Source organism: Numida meleagris, chromosome 7, assembly GCF_002078875.1.
Source record: "Numida meleagris isolate 19003 breed g44 Domestic line chromosome 7, NumMel1.0, whole genome shotgun sequence".
Taxonomy (NCBI): domain Eukaryota; kingdom Metazoa; phylum Chordata; class Aves; order Galliformes; family Numididae; genus Numida; species Numida meleagris.
The window spans coordinates 29,596,305-29,615,326 of NC_034415.1; the positions used below are offsets into that span (position 1 = coordinate 29,596,305).

A 19,022-nucleotide genomic window follows, 5' to 3' on the forward strand; every position below is an offset into this window, starting at 1 on the left:
AAAAGTGCCGTGTTGGGGCAGTGATGCTGCAGGCAGAGCAGCGTGCAGGACAGAGGCAGGCCGGGCACGGAGCTGTGCGGGCAGCGGCTGCGGCCTGGGGGACAGTGCCATGAGAGCTCCTTGGCCAGCATCTACAAGGATGGGAGGGAAAGATGGATGTTTTGGTTTGCAAATCTAGGATGCAAATCTGAAAGGAAAGCGTATCTGAGTGCCGCCTTCCTGGAGACGGCAAGTGGAATTTTCAAGGAGGGAGATAGGAAATGAGGGAGTAAGTAACGAAGGGGATCCAGAGCCACCCACGTAGCAAAGACACAGAATGGGGCCCTTCACAAGATGTACTTGAGGGGAACAACATGAACCAAAGGAGGACAGAGATCTACAAGTCGAGAAGCATTTGAGATGAGTGCAGCTGGCGACGCTGGAGCTGGGTGACAGATCATTGAAAATGCAAACTGGCTGTTGAGGCAATCTCCTGCATTCCCCCTGCGCACACAACGCTAGCGCTCCTGGGGGGGATGCTGAGCTATCTGCCTGGCCTGCACCCGGCAGCTCTGACGTCCCCGACTGCTGTACATAGCACAGAGGAATATGACTGCCTCCAGAGTATTTGCATGTTTCGGATTGGTTCATCATGTTTACACCGCCAATCTCAGAGGCCATAAATTAACAGCCCTTCCTCGGTTACAGACTACTTTAATTTAAGGATGTGGATGTTTCCACGCACCCAAGACATCCATATTCTGGTTTCCAGGACCCAGACTGCCCTCTGGAATTGTTTGTTTCTCCCTTTATTAGAGCAGCTAACGGAGCGGATTAGGGTTAATCTCCATCAGTGAATGTAGCTGAACCCACCCTGATCAGATATCTCTTATAACACACTGGAGTGAATGTAAATCGCATTTCACATTTCTGGCCATCATAGTTTGTTGTCATTTTTGCTATTTCTGACAGAAAATCACTATGCACAGAAAACAATAATCGGCACTTGGCATATCCAGGTACACTGAGCAATCTAAAATCATTTCTGCCTTGAAGAGCAGCACAAGAACTTTCAGCTGCTTTGTAAAACGAACGGCCCCAAGGGTGTTTGGATATCGGTTCACAAAGGCTTTAAGGAAAAATGCTGGAAACGGAACGGGTCCGGTTACCGGCAGGAGCTGGATGGAGGCGGGCACGGAGCAACCACGTCCCCAGCCACCGCTGCTGCCCGGCCTCGGCCCCGCACGCCCCGTGCAGGGAACTGCTCTCAGCTTCAGAAGTGACTCAGCCGCAGGCAAGTGGCAACTGCTCCGGCTGCTAATTGCCAAAACAGCTCCGGAAAATAGGCTGCAGACTCCCATGTCACTCAGATTCTTTTCAAGACATTATTACAAGACAATTTAAGACAAGCTTTTGAAATTAATAAGCATAGTCAAGGAATCATCGAAACAGCTGTAGGATGGGTCTAAGGAAAGAAATGAAAAATAACTTAGCGCTGCCCATAATCCATAGCCATAATGCAAACTGATAACTTCTGTATAGTTTCCAACGTAGCGAAGGTAAAAAAACACACTTGCTATTTTTCTTGTGATGAGACACTATCAATAACAGCACTCTAGGCAATGATCAGAATATATCTGATGAAATCTAATATAATCTTTATTCTGAAAAAATATGCAGATGTACCCAAGAAAACACCCATTTGGAACAGAGGTAGATAACCCAAACCGGCAGGTCCATTCTTACACCAAATCTGAAGTACTCCTTCAGCTGCTGGACAGGCCTTGCTCTGGGAGAAGCTAATGAGAGGAGTCTAGAAGTGACTTTGACAAGCTCTTGCCCAGCCCTGTCTCTGCAGAACACGGTACCAACAGGATGCTCCCACCTCCACCGCGATGGAAAACAAACCGCTGTGGCCAACTTCCCCGACAAACTCACTGCAACAAGTACCACACTCCTGAAGAAGCAACTATTTCAACTATGGCTTATCCAAATGTCGTCAAACTGTGTTCTCATTTAGCTTCAAAGAAGATAAGCAATTGCTGATACCTCCTGAACTCTCGGTGCCAGGACACAAGCCTTGGCGCTGCTCCACCGTCATTGTGCTGACACAGGGTGAGCTGGACCTGGCACGTCACTGCTTTAGGAATTCTGGAATTCTCACCAGAATTGGTCTGAACCATCCGTAAGTCGGAAGAGAAAAACCCCAGAGCAGCTCAGCACCGTTAAGTGTTTGAAACAATGCTCGCCTGCAATCTTGCACAAAGTTGAGGACCAATTCGGAAGCACTTTCCGCAGCTGAAATCCCTCCTTGCTGAGAATGGAGTCCCCTGGAAGAGCTGTGTCAAGCACACGCTTACATACAGTCTTTTCCAGTTCCTCTCTCCCAGAAACCATGTGGTCAGGAAGTCTGCAACAAAACTGCTGCTAAAGATGATCGTTAACAGATCTAATTCTCTGTTCCATGATGCATCACCCTAACAAGTACCATAGATCCTCATGCTGACACGAACAGCTTTGTCCACCACTTTAAAGTACAAATTTGAGTTTATACAAATGAAGATAATAAAAATTGCCTTTTCCCTAAAATAATCTAACTGGATCGGTCTACTGATTTAAAATAAATGGGATAGAATGAAAACGTTGGACAATTTCAAAATAAGTGTCGGACCAGGTTACACTTAATCGAGCTGCCACACAAATTCGTGGCTCAACTCAGCCAGTGCTATTTAAGGAACACCCGTGCTGGTGAAGACGTTTCTGAAGCTGTTAGAGCAGCCATCTACTTCTGTTAAAGATGGATGCATGCTCAGGAGCACAGCTCCCCCGGCCCAGTACCCTCCTCCTGGCCATGGAGAACCCCAGCACAGCCCCAACCCCACAGGCAAAGCTCTCTCCCAGCCCTCCCACCTTCTGCTGGCTGCCCCCAGCCCTGAAGGTATCCCCCACCAAGGATGGCCCCAGCGACACCTCAGCACCGTTCAAGGCGCCTGTTTGTTAATTGAGCGGTTCTCATTACCATCAGTCAGTTACTCTAATGGAAACACAAGGTACCATGACTTTGCAAAGGGGATGGCACCTTCCAACAGCCTGCCCAGAGAACTCCTGCTGCTATTGCAGGTAAAGATCACCGACTCTTCTCCAGATAAACACAGGAAAGAGCACTCTTGATTCTGCCTGCACAGAGGTATAGAAGTACGTTATTAAACAGCACACATATGTAGTCAAATTAATGTTCTTAAACAAAAAGAAGCCTTTTATTCTGCTGTGAATGTATTTGTAGTGATCTTCTGCGCACAAACTTTTGCTGGCAGATGCGCTTTGGTTATTGTCATCTCCCCGCTTCGAGCTTATGAATAACACGTCGAGTCCTCTCCAAAGACAGCAAACGTTTATACAGAAATTGCATTCCAAGTAACATAAGCTTTGATGAACCGTAAGCACTGCACATCGTTCACCACTATACAAAATAATATTGCTTTGCGCTATTACGACGCATTACCTTCCAGCTCACAATTCCAAAGCTTTGCCAAAGCCCACGGAGAGCACAGTGCTTCGAACACGGCCGCCTCCACCGCGTATCGGAAGCCTCATGCCTACGTTTGTGTGGCAGCTGCTTCTGCTCTGTGTACTCACAGTTATTGAGCACTGCACCCCAAAAATGTCTCATGGTGAAATGCAATCTTACTGAGGCAGTGGTTCCCTCTGCGATTTGCAGCAGCTCTGGTGGGCTCGTTAGACGTCTGAAACTCTATTCCCCGTGATCCTTCACTTGGTTAATCTTGTAAAAAGAAAATGCATTCAGATGTGTCTAAAATATTAAAAAGTGTGCCTTCCAGGACAGTAATTCTAGGAGTGATTTAGATATAAATTTTGCTCTATAAAATCTTCTCCTTCGCTGTTCACTTTACCTATCTAATAATAATAGTAAAAAAAAAAAAAAAAAGCAGGAATCAGCATAATCCATTGGAAGAGCAATGCTTCAAGAGTTATTTGAATTAAGTCCCAGATATATGCGCAGCGCTCTGTGTTATTACTATTTTCATAAACAGAATAATGTGTTCTCTGGGCATGAAGAGCTTCATTGCAGCAAACGTTAACGGTAAAATAGATGGTGGGAGGGAAAGGTGAGCTGCTGCTGGGGACGGGAGGCTGTAGCTACAGGGAGCAAATAAATGCCAGGCAGAAAAAACCACTCCGGTGTGCCTATACTTAGAAATACCAAGCAAACTAAGGTATTCATTACTTATATTACCACTTAAGTCTTGCTGATATTTATCAGAGAACGCATATTCACCTGAAATAATTAAACAAAACTACTGCACTCGATGAGACGATTATCACAGAATGCGCTCTGCACGCCTGCAAAGCCAGGACCCAGCTCAAACCACTGCCCAGGGATAAATCAGTGAGAAGGGATCACAGGATCACTGCGGTTGGAAAGGCCCCGCGGAGCAGCCTCCCACGTGCAGCCTTCCCTCCGCAGCACCTGCTGCCGCCGGAAAGCAGCGTGCAGGGGGAAAAAGTCACAAATTCAAGCTCAATAATTAAATTTGTCGCAAATTAAATTCTACCCTTAAAAAAAAAAAAAAAAAAAAAAAAAGGTAACCGCGACAAAAATATATCTCCCTCTCCCTTCTTCTGCTATTTAATAGTCTCAGAATGAAAAGTCTAGTACAATTTTCTAGTCCAATTGTTCCAGCCGGGGGGGGAAATGGCTCATCATAATTAGGCCGCTTTCATAATGTATCTGCTCAGCAGCCGGGCTCCTGCTACTGACCGCACCTGCGGCCGCATCCCATCGACGTGCCATGGCCCCACACCCCCAGCCCTCCCCCACCCCTCGCTGTGGGCCCACGATGAACATGAAGCTCCGCAGCCGTGGGGCAGATGCAGAGGATCGTTTGCTTTTCTCAGCATGGGCCCAGCCTGTGCATCCAGTGACACAGCCCCGGGGTTGATGTCGACAGTGTAGGGCTGAGGGAAGCAATGGGAGGGTGTCCTGCTGGCCCTCTAACCTGGGGAGGGCAAGGCAGCAATGCAGCACCGTGAGGCTAAAGAATGGAAAAAAGCAGGGGCCCCTCTCCATGACAGCCCTCACAAGTGCCAGCAAACATCTCAGTAGTAGGTGGGGCTTCAGTTTGTTACGTGTGGGTTTCCAAAATCCTGGGGGGAGAGGCACGAACAGGATGCCGACAGCTTCATTTCCAGCTGAAACATCTAACCAACAGTTTCCTTCGTGCTCCCTCTTCCTCCAGAAACAGCCCTCAAGGATGTTCGGAGCTAATGGGGCACGGTGCAGTTCTGCACACCAACATCTCCTGGAGGACTTTGCGAAATTATTTGGACGCCGTGAGCTACAGTTCTCAAGACATTGTGTAAATTTACATCCCACAAGTTCTTACTAAAAATCCCAAACAATTACGTTAACTTGAACAGGAAAGGGCAGAATTTTCTTTCTGAAGAGGAGCCTGACCCTCATTTCTGCAGCAGAGGCCTGCAAAGCAGCTCTCACATGCTGCTATGAACCATACTCACAGGGTTTGGGGCACTGGAATGGCTTCCTCCCATCACTGCCCACACTGCCCGAAATCTCATTACACATCACGCGATGGGAACAGTCATACGAGAGACCCTTAATATCTGAAATACCTTACTGCTAATCAAACATTTTTTGACTGTTTGTATTGGCATTTCAATGACATTTCTAATATTTCATTTTAGATTTACTCAATAACTCTCTCGAATGAGAATTTTAACAGTATAACACTGCTGGAGTGGGAGTGTGATGAGGAACAAGAAGTGTTCTGGGGAGTGCAACCCTAATAAGAGTGTCTTAGGTGCTGCAGCGCAGCTCCACTTCATTAAGGCGACCCAAAGTAACAGCTAGACAGTGAAACACTCCTATACATTTCTAGAAATACAACACGTACGAAAAGTATGTAATGCTGCCAGCTTACAGATTTAATTGCTATGAATGCATAATATCCAAGACAATTATGACACGACACATCAAAATAAGCATAGAACTGCTTTTGAGCACTTCCAGTGTTTTAAATATTGTATGGCCGTATCAAGTTTACAAAACAAAATCAGAATGAATGTTGTACACATCAATGTCTTAATGCTACCTTATAATGCGGAGTTTTGTGCTGTAAACAGCACCACATCTGCAAAAAACCTTGTAATTTTAACTGTCACAGGCATGGCATTTTTCATCCCAGCTTAGCTATGCACTTTAATACATAACTCAATACTTCATAAGCATAGATCCTAAAATAAGTCAATGTAATAACATAAGACCTTTCTGAGACCTTCATATACAGCTGTGCTCATTTTTAACTAATTTAGTTCATCTGATCCAAATCCCTCATTAAAAGCTGCTATTCTATCATGGTTAGGAACAGAATAACCAAAATAATTGCTTTTAGACCTGACAGAGTTACCGATTTCAAACCACACTTTAAATAAGGCTGAACTCATTTATCTTGCAGAAGACCTCAGCCTTTCCGATTCTGTGACACAGTAAACGAAGAAAGAAGACAGCATTTTTATTTATCTGCTTCATTTTGCCAAGACATCCATCCTTCCCTCTGCCTCTGAAAACTGCTTGCTGCCTCAGCTCAGCATATCACGTTATCTGGGGGTTTTACCGAGCGGCCGCCAGCTCCTAAAGATGTCAGGCAGTCCCGCTCCGGGATAACCTCACCTGTAATTCACCTCAAAGTGTGTTGGCACTGTTCAAACTCCTTTAGGACTATTTCACAATTTCCGTTAGGATTAAGCTAAAAGAGTGCCTTATCAAACTAAAAATGCGTTAGAGCAAATCCCGTCGCTCCTGCTCCTTCAGCTCACCCCCACACAAACGCATGAAGCCAGAAAGTCAGTACAAAAAGCTTGCACCAACTCAAAGGTAAGTCAGCACAACTTTGAGAATGAAATAAAGCCAACAAGCACTCTGCAAACTGCATCACTTAGGTCTTTATTCTTGGATATATACTCATCTCTGGCCAAGCCCCACGCATGCTTGCAGCAGCCCAGCAGCACCCTGGGCTGGGAGCCCCGCACCACCCAGAGCTCATGCTGCCCAGTGCAGCCTCGCAGCTGGAACACAGCTCCTGACACTGCCTGCTGTCATCTCCTCCGCGTGTTGGTTCTGGGTTTCCTGGAACAGGCAGAAAAGCCTCTACAGAAAACAAGCATCCTTCAGTTCTTGACCTGAGGCACTCACACCCCCACTGTCCTCCATCACACCCGCGGGTGACAGCAGGGAGCTCTTCTCCTCCACTCCTCTGGTGTCACAAAGAATTCCCAACCTTCACTCAACCAACATAGAGAAAACCACTTCTTACCGAGCCTTCGATGCTGTACAGCATTTGGACATTGCCCACAGGACCCATCCCAGGCACCAGGACGTGCTGGAGGGCGTAGGGGCAGGAAGCGCTCCGCAGCAGCATGGCAGGGAACCAGCGCCTCTCGGAGGACTCAGTGCTCTCAGGCCCAGGGCTGCGAACGCAGCAGCTGCGGAGGCAGTGGCCGTTGCAGCCCTCTGCTGGGAAGGCGGTGAGGGGGGCAAGGTTTGAAAACCCAGCACTGGCCCTCACTGTGCCCATCCTGGGCGGCACGCAGCCCTCCCAGCTCCCGCAGCACTGCAGCGTGGCAGCTCCCAGCCAGCGGCTCCCGATGTGCTGTTCTGCAGCGCGCCGTGCGGACGGTCCCATCTGGTGCCCAGTTTCACCAGTAATGATACGCGCTTTGTTTTGAACTGTGTCACGCAACACAAAAATGTGTTTATTCCAAACTGTGATGTACCGCTTACTTAAAATATTGACTTTGATATTTAACATTTCCATTTTCCCGTCGCACATTCACAGCTCCGCTCTAAAATTAAGTGACACCACAGTTGATCAAAAGCTGAGGTTACGTCTGGAGCTCCTATGTCAAGCTGAACATTTTTTGTGAGCAGCATCACGGCCATGCAGAATGGGCAAACGCCGTGTGTGGAGCTGCCTCCTCCCCTGCCACATTCTCTCCGATCCAATCTTGGCGCTGGAATGGGCTGCCCAGGGAGGCGGTGGAGTCACCGTCCCTGGAGGTGTTCAAGAAACATTTAGATATAGCGTTGAGAGACATGGTTTAGTGGGGTTATTGGTGGTAGGTGGATGGTTGGACTGGATGATCTTGTAGGTCTTTTCCAACCCAATTCTATGATTCTATGATCCCTGGAGCCCAGCACACAGCACCCGGGTGGCTGAGCACCACAGCCCAGCAGCGCCATTTCCCCACGCCCTGCTCCCAGTCGGATGGAATGGACCAGCATGGCAGGGAGTGGGCACACCCCGCATGTCTTCCAGGGAGGCCTGGTGCTCAAAATGCTCCAACATGTTGTCCCTGAGGGCTGTCACCGCTGTTATTAAAACCCTGAACTAGCAGAACAGAGGCAAAAGCTCATCCGTGGACATCTCAGCACTGCAGCTGGCTGTTAGAACATGCTAGAAGAGCTGTGGAAGTTTTCACACACGGGTGACACCGGCCTGCCTGCTCAGGCTTCAGGTGCACTCTGTTGTTCCATAAGCCTTACTCCTGGGGAAAGCCTGCTGGAACATAGACTGTCCCCTACAACACAAAGACAAGCGGAAGAGAAAGCTCTGGGCAACCAGCCGGGCAGAAGGAACGGGGGGAAGGAAAGGGGAAGAAGTGGTTTCAGTGATACTGCTTCATTTCCTCCAGCAGCATTGGTGTTCCACAGCAGTGCACAGCAATCCCTCCTGCGTGCACGCGGCGCCCATCCTCACCACAGCCCAGAGGGAGAAACGCGATCAGAGACAACCGTCAACCACTGCATGAAATTAACAGCCTCAATATGAAAACCCAGCACTACGTCTACGAAAAATTCCGATGCGTGCCTACAAATGCATCTATTGTCTCAGGCAGAAATTAAACTATTTTACTGAAGAAAAGGTAAGGGTTTTCCTGTACACGCGCAGCTACCAGGTAGAGGAACAAAGAACCTCTTCCACGATGCAGCAGTAAAGCACTGGCTGACACCACGGGTGCAAACAGGTCGGGCACCCTGTGCTCAGCCCAGGCCCACCAGGGCAGGGCACGCGCTGCAGCCGCCGGCTCAGCCTCCTGTGGGGATGCTGCTGCTTCTTTCTGCACAGCCACATACACCCCATTCACATTAAATCAAACAGAACTTTGTTTGAAATGTCTCCCTCCCTTCTTCAGTTGTGTTTTCCTTGGAGAGAACTGCCTTGTGTCGCTCACGCTTAATTAAGTACACCGAGCCTGTAGCTAGCAGCAAAGCCTCAGCGTGCCTCTAGACCTGCGGTTTATAGACGGTACCATCTCCAATTAGTGAGAAATAGCAGCGTTGTGTCGGAGCACTGTTTTCCTCCTCAGCTGGTGTTATAATGTGTGGGTGGGGCTGCTTCCCACCAGCTCCCATTGCCAACCTGCCCGCGGGCATCCCAGCACCTCCCAGCTCCGTGCAGCCTCCTGGGCAGGATGTGCCCCCGGTAGATGCAGCCGCCAGCCACCGCTGTGGGCACCAGCCCAAGATAGAGACTGCGGCCCTTTCCCGGCAGCCAACAGCCCAGGGTCTGCAGCACTTCTTTGTGTCAAGAACAAACCCACAGCCATGTCCGTACCCAATGGGAATCAGGTGGCCAGAGAAGGAGGGCTTCGTCCTCAAGCGCCGATTGATGAGGGTAAATTATATTCAGTTTAAAAACACTTCTAGCATGAACCCAGTGAAGTATCAAAGGCGTACAACTGTATGGTAAATTATGTATGCCTCTGTTTTGTAGAGGGAATGAGGTTCCTGCATCCTTCTGACAGAATTGCATTATGTAAATTTAACAGGCATGCCAGAGATGCTGTACTAAACCGGACAGATATCTTATTCCTGTATATTTAAATGAGCATAGGAAAAAAAAAAAAACAGCCTATTGTACATGAATATATAGAACTTCCTTCATTTACATTGATATTTGCATAAGAAAAATTGCAGGAGATTTCTGCATGTATTGTATGCTAATTAGATTTTTTCGAGACAAAACTGATACTGCTAACAGTTGGATACTCTCTTTGTTTTAATTATGCATGACTAATGATAGCTGTTTGGCTGTCTGACCACCAGATTGTCTGCTGTTGCCAAGGGAAAATCTTTTAAAACAGATTGACGGGTTTTCTGTTATAAAACAGAGCATGTTCTGGTTCCACTCATATTTTTGAGAGAGTTTAGTGGGTATAAAAACTAAAACTTTCGCTGCTCACAATGGCATAAGACTTCAACCCTGGCACGTATGTCCACAGCCACCCACGACAGAGGCAACACTGAGCTTGAAGATGCTCAAAAACTGCAGAATCACGGCTAGCAGCTAAAGCGGCCTCGTTCCAGGCTGACCTCTGCGCTGGACCACACTCATGATGAAGTCACCACCAAATCCCTGCTGGCTTTGTAAGTAATGCACCATGCAAAGCCAGAGCTGCTGCAGACACCTACTGAGCCCCGTACCGTTGTGTATAAGGAAGTATTACTAAAGGAGAACGACGAGACACCGCTGGGAGGGCTGAACGTTTCATTGGGCCTATTTTCCATCTTCATCTACATGAGTATGCAGAGCGCTAATGAACCCAGCCTGGTGGCTCAGACAGCTCTTATCTTGGGAAAACAACGTGCATCTGGTTGGAGGAGGAAAGGCTTTTTCTGAGGAGCTGAAAAATGGAGGATAGCCTCGTAGTTCCTGGGGTGGGAGAAGAACGGGCTCCAGAGCACAGCAACCACAGACAGCTCGTGCAGCCTCTGCCACGCTGCCGTCCCTGCACACCCGCCCCGCACACCCTGCAATGCCACGAGCGTGATCGGTGCAAAGGAGGGACTGACTGCCTGCAAACTGAAATAACTTAAACAAACACGTCACTGTGCTAGCATGAACCTTGAATTGATGTCTGGGTTGAGTTGGGGAAAATGGAAAATTTACAGATTCGTAGAGCTGCTTCCTGTGCTTCTAAGTGGGACCTTTCTGTTCTCACAAGGACGTGGATTTTGTACTGATCATCTCTTCTCAAAGGCTGAAAGACAGCCAGAACTGAGAGGGCTCCGCAGCCCACCCCCACCCTGCCAACACGCAGAGCCTTAACAGAGCGTTATTTCACAGAAATTCCCCATTCCTCGTGAGGAACAGCACTCTCACAGGGAGACAAAGGTTGCTCTTTCAGCCTTATCTTTGCAGGCGACGAGGCAGGGAGATGCAGCCCCAAGAACAGCCTGCGTGAACACCAGCTGCCTTCCTGAGCTGAGAGATGGCAGGCCACCATGGCCAGGCTGCCACCATCACCTGCAAGAGCACACGGAATTGTGAAGAACTGCACGCAGCCAGAGCAACCTGCCCTGTTCCTGGTCGCTGCTGGCTGAACCTCCCTCAACCTCAAGGCCTGCATCCAGCCCAGCCCTGCCATGCCCAGCGCCACTATGCCCAATGCAACCTGAAGGCCTGCAGCCAACCCAGCCCCGCCCAATGCAACCTGAAGGCCTGCAGCCAGCTCCTGCCATGCCCAATGCAACCTGCAGGCCTGCAGCCAGCCACTGCCATGCCCAATGCAACCTGAAGGCCCAGCACCACTATGCCCAATGCAACCTGAAGGCCAGCAGCCAAATCAGCCCTGCCCAATGCAACCTGAAGGCCTGCAGCCAGCTCCTGCCATGCCCAATGCAACTTGAAGGCCAGCAGCCAGCCCAGCCCAGCCTGCACCACAGTGTGGGACCAGATCCGCTCTCACGCAGGATGGCAAAAAGCAGCAGTTCACATGTCTGTCTTTTGTTCCACAGAACATTCTTTGGAACAAGCTCTGTTTTTCAGCCCTTACTCGTTCCTCTTTTTGTTAGTTCCTCTGCATAACATCTGAAACATTCACAATGGTTTAAAATAATTAATTATTTTAATTGACTCTGAATGTCTTCATTTTAACTGCACAGACAAGAGGCAAGTGGCAACATATGCTTATTTAATAATGGGTAGGGCTGTGGAATGTGAGAGCTGTACCCAAACAACCTTCCTTTTAGAGGAGGGGGGGTGTATATCTCCACATAACGCAGCTATATTTCAGAGAGATGGAACAAAGCTTCACACAGCCAAATAATTCATGATCCCGAGCTGCACAAGAATACCAAAAGAGTATGGAAGTCAGAAACGGACCATCTCAAATCATAAAGGAGAGAGGACACTTTTCATATTTATTACACTACCTGCCCCACTAAATCTGCATTTTTACATGCATGCAGACAACTGTATTCAACACTGGTGCATGGACATGAATTTGAGGGACTGTAACGTTAAAATATGTATAGTCTCTTAATATTTAAACATGCCATATACACTTTATAAGCTCCTGTTACTCAACCGCAGACCTGCCATTCCAAATGCCCATTTCCCAGGAGTGTGAGTGACGGCAGACGGATTACACTTTGTAGACTTGTTGCCAGCTTTCCGTGACCACTGTGGCTCCTTTTGCAAAGATGATTTGCTGTAAAGGGCATCTCCTGTCGGAAGAGGAGGGCCATGAAGCCCCAAGCTCCAGAAGTCACCAGCTCCAGCTCAGCCTCTTAGACACAGGGTCTAAAAACCAGCATGTGTGGGAAGCCAGAGGAACTGGAGGCGTGGGCTGAGATGCTGCTGCTGCCAACCTTCCCTGGCCGAGGCAGAATCCATCCCCATGCCAGAGTGACCTGCCAGAGAGGGTCAAACACTGCCATGAGACGCATCCAGAGGGCAAGCAGGAGGGCAGAAAACATAGAACACGTGTTCTGCTAGCAACTGCCTGGACCAGTCAAACGGTGATAAAGAAATCAGTGAGCTTGACAGCGATTAACACGCCTCGAAGCATATTTTACAAGACAGAAAATTGCAAACCCCTTGTTTTGTAAAGCCTAGGCTGTAAAATGCTGCGACCCTTCACATCTGGACACAAGCTTGGGAGGGACTTACGAGGTGTTTATGGTAAATGAATTCATTTTCTTTGCTAGAATGTATTTCATTTTCTTTGATGATTTCTTTATACGCATCTTCACACCTCTGCCTGTGTATAATTTCTCATTGATTTATCAGAGAATAGCCTGCACACAGGGAACTCACTCTTCAGCAAAGGCACTGTACGTCCAAGAGAAAAACAACAGCAAAATAAAGGAAAACAAAGCTGAATCTATGACCCCAACCTCATGTAAGAAAACAGGAACCACTCCAAATATTTGGTCACGCCAAATATTAATGACATCTGCCTTTAGGTACCTTCACCTTACGTGAAGAGCTCTCTTTTGTACTCCAAAGGGACCTCGTTTAGAAAATGATGTTGGGAAGCAGCCACTGAAAGGGATGGGTAGTGTTTCAGATCGGCTGTCTGCTACACGTCTGCGCTCTTAATACCAACAAGAGACCAGTTGCAGAGAAAATGGAGAAGCCACAACACACGGAGGAGCCAGGCATGAGAAGCACAGCTTCTGCCTGCCCGCACCAAACACATTGGCTGCAAGGTCTGTTAGCTGCGTGACAAACTTTGCAGCTCCCTGAGTGTCTCCTTCAGTGGGCCTCTTCTCCACAAAAACCATGGCTATACTCTTAAATACCAGCGTGAGGACCAGTTGGCTGGACTGGATGATCTCGCAGGTTTGTTCCAACCTTGGCAATTCTATGATTTGTTGCCTCTGTTTGCTGCTGTTAGACCCAGTGACACACCATCCATATCTGTCTGTTCATTACACTGCCTACATACCACACTCCTGCACCGCATTCAAAGAATCAGAAGGTTGAGGTTGGCAAGGACCCTTGGGCCCACCTTCCCCAAGCCGTGCTCCAGCAGACCTCCAGGAGCTGGTGCCCAGCACCACACCCAGGCAGCTTCCAGACATCTCACGGAGCGCACCCCATAACCTCTCCAGATCCCCGTGTCAACGTCTGACCACGTGCCCAGCACAGCCATGCTGCCTGGCGTTTGGGGGAACCTCCTGGGCCACAAACTGTGCCCAGTGCCTCTGGGCCTGGCACCGGCACCGCTGAGCAGAGCCTGGCTCCATCCCCTCGCACCTCCCTGCAGGGACTGATGGCCGCCGGTGGGATCCTTCTGAGCCACCCCTGCCCCAGGCTGAGCAGCCCCAGCTCTTGGCCTCTCCTCCTGGCCCAGGCCCTGTATCACCCCTGGGGCTCTCCACAGCTCCAGGTCTCTCTTGCACTGGGGGCCCAGGACCCGACCCAGTGCTCCAGGTGCTGAGCAGAGGGCAGGATTGCCGCAGGCCTGCTGGCAGTGCTGGTGCACCTGGACTCCCAGTTGCTTTTCTGGAAGCCACTTCCCAGCTAGGCTAGGTGCTGGGCTGCTCCTCCATGGGTGTGGAGCTCTGCACCTCTCCTTGTGGGACTGCAGGAGGCTCTGCCAGCCTCCAGCACCCTGCTCCTCACCCACCGCTTTGGGAACGTTCATCTCACTAAGGAGTGTTGGGACATAAACCTTTACAAGGAACAATCTACATCATTTTGTGTATTCTAGAGTATATATTTAATAAATTACTCTATGATCAGACAGCAGCAACATATCTTTGGTTTTTAAAAGGTGTCAAGCTCTAAAACTTAATTTTCTGTGATTGCGCACAATGAAAGGACTATCAGGTATATCCGCTTTAATCGTTTGTGAGCTGTAAAAAAAACAAAACGCAGAGAAAAAAGCTGCCTGCTGGAGAAAGCCATTTTGATCATTTTCAGCTCTGTGCCTTTAGATACTTCAAGCAGGTTTTGTTTACAAATTGCAAAGGGAAAGGGCCTCGCCCCTGCTCCTCTGCGTTGGTCACCCCTCCCCGGAGCACTGCTGGTGCTGTCAGTGCCACACGGATGCTGCACACCCGGGGCCTCCATCCCTCTCTGCACATGGGGTCTTTAAAAGGGTCACCAGAGAAACGCAGGTCCCAGAACACCAACTGCTCTCCCGTGCTCTCAGCAATTTACAGCGTAGCGATCCGTTCTTCTTGTAACGTATCGTATAAAATGTTATAACTTTCTCCTTCCTCGTGTTCTCACTAAACCTGAGCAGATCACTTGGGACAAATGCAGAAAGGTGCAGGACAGAATTCATACACCTGAAAACAAGCGGCTTCCTAAAATTAGCTCGTGGTACCAAACAGCTGCATCGCAGACAGAATTCCTTAAGACCTCGGTCAGCAGTGAAACAAACAGCGTTGGGGCAGCACGGATCAATCACGGATCCATACAACTTGCTTTACCTCGTGTCAGCACTTGGAGGCTTCTACCCCAAAACCTCAGCACTTAAAGCAGGTTTCATCCCTCGTTTTGATACAGATGATGAAAAGTGAACATGGGGACCGGGGCTGGAGCAGGCGTGCTCCGCTCAGCCTCCCACAGCGCTCCTGCCACGCTCTGCGTGCTCCCCTCTGTGCTCTGCCCCACAGGAGCAGCAGCCCTCTGTCCCACAGGCTGTCACCACGCATCCACAGCCCAGCGGGGCCACGCACGCATCCCATAAACCACCGCCACGTTCCCTCGGCCAGGAAAGCGCTGACTCCAAGCCACGCGAAGGACTCCCATATTCCATCATTAATTATTAAAAAACAATCAGCAGACACTCTCAGCGCGGAGCTGCCCGCGTGTGGGCCAGAGGTGCCTCTCTGCAGCCCTCGCTCCCGCAGCATGGGGAGGAACGGAGCGGAGCAGCCCGGTGCCAGGGAACCCACCCGCGCTGGTAGGACAGGCCCCCACCGTCCCCCAGCCGGAGAAACCGAGAGGGGCTGGCTCAGGGCTGGGAGCTGCAAGGAAATGCTCCTCTTTCATCCCCTGCACCGCTTTGCCAGCTCACCACAGCCTGCACCTACATCAGCTGCCAGCGTCCAGCGCTCCGGGAAGCAGCAGCATTGCTTCTCGTACACATCTATGCTACGGATGTGCGGTGAGGATCAGTTCCGAGGAGCACAATGTTGTGCACCCAGGGATTCCAGACACGCAGCCCTGCCCGGCCCCACTCATCTTCCGTGTGCTCTTCTGAAAGCGCTTCCCTGTAGGGATTCACGCTTCCCCTTTCAAGCTGCGTTACCAGCTAAAAACAAACCAAACTCCTACTTGAGAGCAAGCCCGCAGAAGGCACAGGAAATGAAAGAAATTAATCGTAGCGCAAGAAGAATGAAAACCCACAGACGCAACACCGTGCTATTTCCCATCTAATTGCCGTGTTCCGGAGTCAAGCAGTGACTGCGCTCCGTTTACCAGCAGCTCGCTGCCGAGCCGACGCTCTCCCTCCGCCCGTGAGGCAGCGGCGATGTTCTAATCCCCAGACCCCGATTCCATTTACGTAACCCACCCAGCCGCACAAACACCGAGTTTCAAACCATCGCAGGCCCAGAAATCTGCCCCGATTCCAGCCGACGGCCTCCAGCAGAAAACCTTCAGAGCACCGTACACTTTAGCAACAAGGTGCTTCTAAAGGCAATTTACTCGCGCGCTAATAGCTTCGAGCGCTGGCTGAGCACGCAGCGCCTGCAGCTCCCCGCCGCCTCCGCGCAGCCCCCGGGGCGGCTCTCGGCGCTGCCTCCGGTCCCCCCGCAGCGCGCACGGAGACGCGGGCACCCCGGGTCGGTTCGGACACGGAGCGTGAGCGGGGCACGCGTGCAGAGCGCTCCGAGCAGCCCTACGCGGACAGCCGCAGCAGCAGCAGGCAGGACAGCAATCCCGCATCGTGTAGGAGATGCCCCACAGCCCGGTGCGGCAGGTTTAGAGCCGTTAAAAGGCACAGGGCCGAGGGGCGCACGGCGGAGCGCGGCTCCGGCTCGGGCAGCTCCGCACAGCGGCGGCGCGACCCGCTGCGATCGCGCCGAAAATAACGAGAAATCGCGTGCGGCAGCGAAAGCGGCACGGTGACAAAAGTACGGGCAGAGAGTTAGAACGGGAAAGCAACGAGGGCAGAGCGGGGATTCACGCCGGCAGTCGTACAGGGATGCGGGCAGAGCGGGAACTCGGCAGCGGCCGCGGAGCAGAGCCGGGCAGAGCGGGGCAGAGCCGGGCAGAGCGGGGCAGAGCGGAGCAGAGCGGAGCAGAGCCGGGCAGAGCGGAGCAGAGCCGGGCAGAGCGGAGCAGAGCCGGGCAGAGCGGAGCAGAGCCGGGCAGAGCGGAGCAGAGCGGAGCAGAGCCGGGCAGAGCGGAGCAGAGCCGGGCAGAGCGGCACCGGAGCCCCGGGAGGGCACGGAACGGCGCAGCGACGCGGGAAGGAACGCTGCGGCGGCGGCGGCCGTAGGGCGGCTCGGGACGGCCCCGCTCTCGGCACCCCCGGCCCAGAGCCGCCCCCGTCGCACAGCCCCCCCCCCAGGCCCGGAGCCCCCCCCCCGCTCCTACCTGAGCACGGCCGTGTCCCCTTTCCGCACCACCAGGCTGTCCGCGGCCGCCCCGGGGAAGTCCCCTCCCGGCGCGGCGAGCCGCCCGGCGGGCAGCAGGCAGCAGAGGCCGAGCAGCACGGCCGCCAGCCACTGGTGGGAGCCCCCGGCGCCCCGCACCAGCGGCACCATCTCCGCGCCGCTCCGCGCTGCCCCTGGGCCCGGCGGCGGCCGAGCGCTGCCCGTGGGCTGCCCGCGGTCGGCGGCCGAGCGCGGCGCGTGGCTGCTCCCGGGCGGCCGCCGCACCATCTACCGGGCGGGCAGCGCGCCCGCTCTGCGCTCTGCGCGCCGCGGCGGCGGCGGGCGGCCCCCGGGCTGGCAGCCCGTTGCCATGCAGCCGTTGCCTGGCAACCGTCCTGGCGGCGGCGGGAGCGCGCGTCGGCCCGCATCGGCTCGGAGCTGCTCGGCGCGGCCCGACTCCGTCCGACTCGGCCGAGAGCGGTTCGGCCCGGCCCGGCCGCGGGCACCGCGCAGCCCGCGGGCCCCGGGTCCCCTCTCGTGCCCGCTCCCCCGGGGGCTCGCAGGACTCGGCGCCGTGCCCGAGGCTCGCCCGAACCGAGCGCACGGTGCCGGTACTTTGTAACAACGAAACGACCGGAGCCGGGATCCGTCAGAGACCCCCAGCCCAACCTGCAGCACCGCTGCGGCTGTAACACACGTGCAAAGCATCCCCTTGCAGCTGCTCCGACATTTGCTAATCATAAGGTTTTTTCCAAGTGTTTATGACAGAGCACTTTGGAACGCGTTTGTGACCTCCGGTGATATTTCTTAGACTTTAGGGAAAAGATCTTTCCAGGACACGACGCACTTTGCTAGCACGTGGGGTTGGCAGCGGGAGGAGCAGAGCCGTGGGGCTCGTGTGCAGGCAGCCACAACAAGAGCCTGGTGCTCGGGTCACCCGGCCTGAGATGTGGTAGGACAGCCCAGAGCTGATTTTAGGGAGAGCTCCATTATCTCCAAGCCATCACTTGATGTCATCTTTGCTTGACCTTAATGAGCAATCAAATAATTTGCTCCGCTTCGAAGAAGGACAAAAGCCATTTCCTGAATAACATCCTATTAACTTCACAAAAGACCACATAAATCTCAATCAGCAGTAGCCTAGATTAATTTTTGTATTATTTTGTTCCCTTTTGGATTCCTGTTCCCTGGCTTTCGTGCTAGTTGCTGACTGATGGCAAACAGAGCAGCCCAGGAGGCAACAGCAGCCAAATTCCCTCACCTGAGCATCCCCACCTGCCCCCCAGGCCCAGGAGGGCAACAGAAAACAGCGACCTGGCAGCAGACATGGGCATGGGTAGAAAAGCAGTTCCATGGGGAGGATGGCACTGTTTGGCTTCGCTGGCTCACTGCACGTGCCGCTCGGCCAGGGCAGGTTGTGGGCTGGGCTGTAGTTCTTGGCATTCAAGGGGTATTTTAGTATAGGGAGTGCTTTGGGAAAGCTACACTTGTTTGTTGTTTTGCTGCAAGTGTTCAAAGTCTGACACTTTGCACAAACATTTGAGACTGGCTGACACATGTCACAGCTGGCTGCTTCTTCCTCTCCAGGAACCGCTCCTTAATGCTGGTGGCAGAAGAGGGGAGCGGAAGGGCTGGACACCCCCCAGGAGCCCCTCCTGGT

General features: G+C 51.9%; 1 protein-coding gene across 1 annotated transcript in view; it reads right to left on the minus strand.

The window, feature by feature from the left end:
- Positions 1-17,650, minus strand: part of NEGR1 (neuronal growth regulator 1) — a 189,398-nt gene extending 171,748 nt beyond the window's left edge. The window contains exon 1 of the mRNA XM_021404395.1: positions 17,364-17,650. Coding sequence (XP_021260070.1) covers positions 17,364-17,650 — 287 coding nt within the window. The remainder of the gene's footprint in view (positions 1-17,363) is intronic.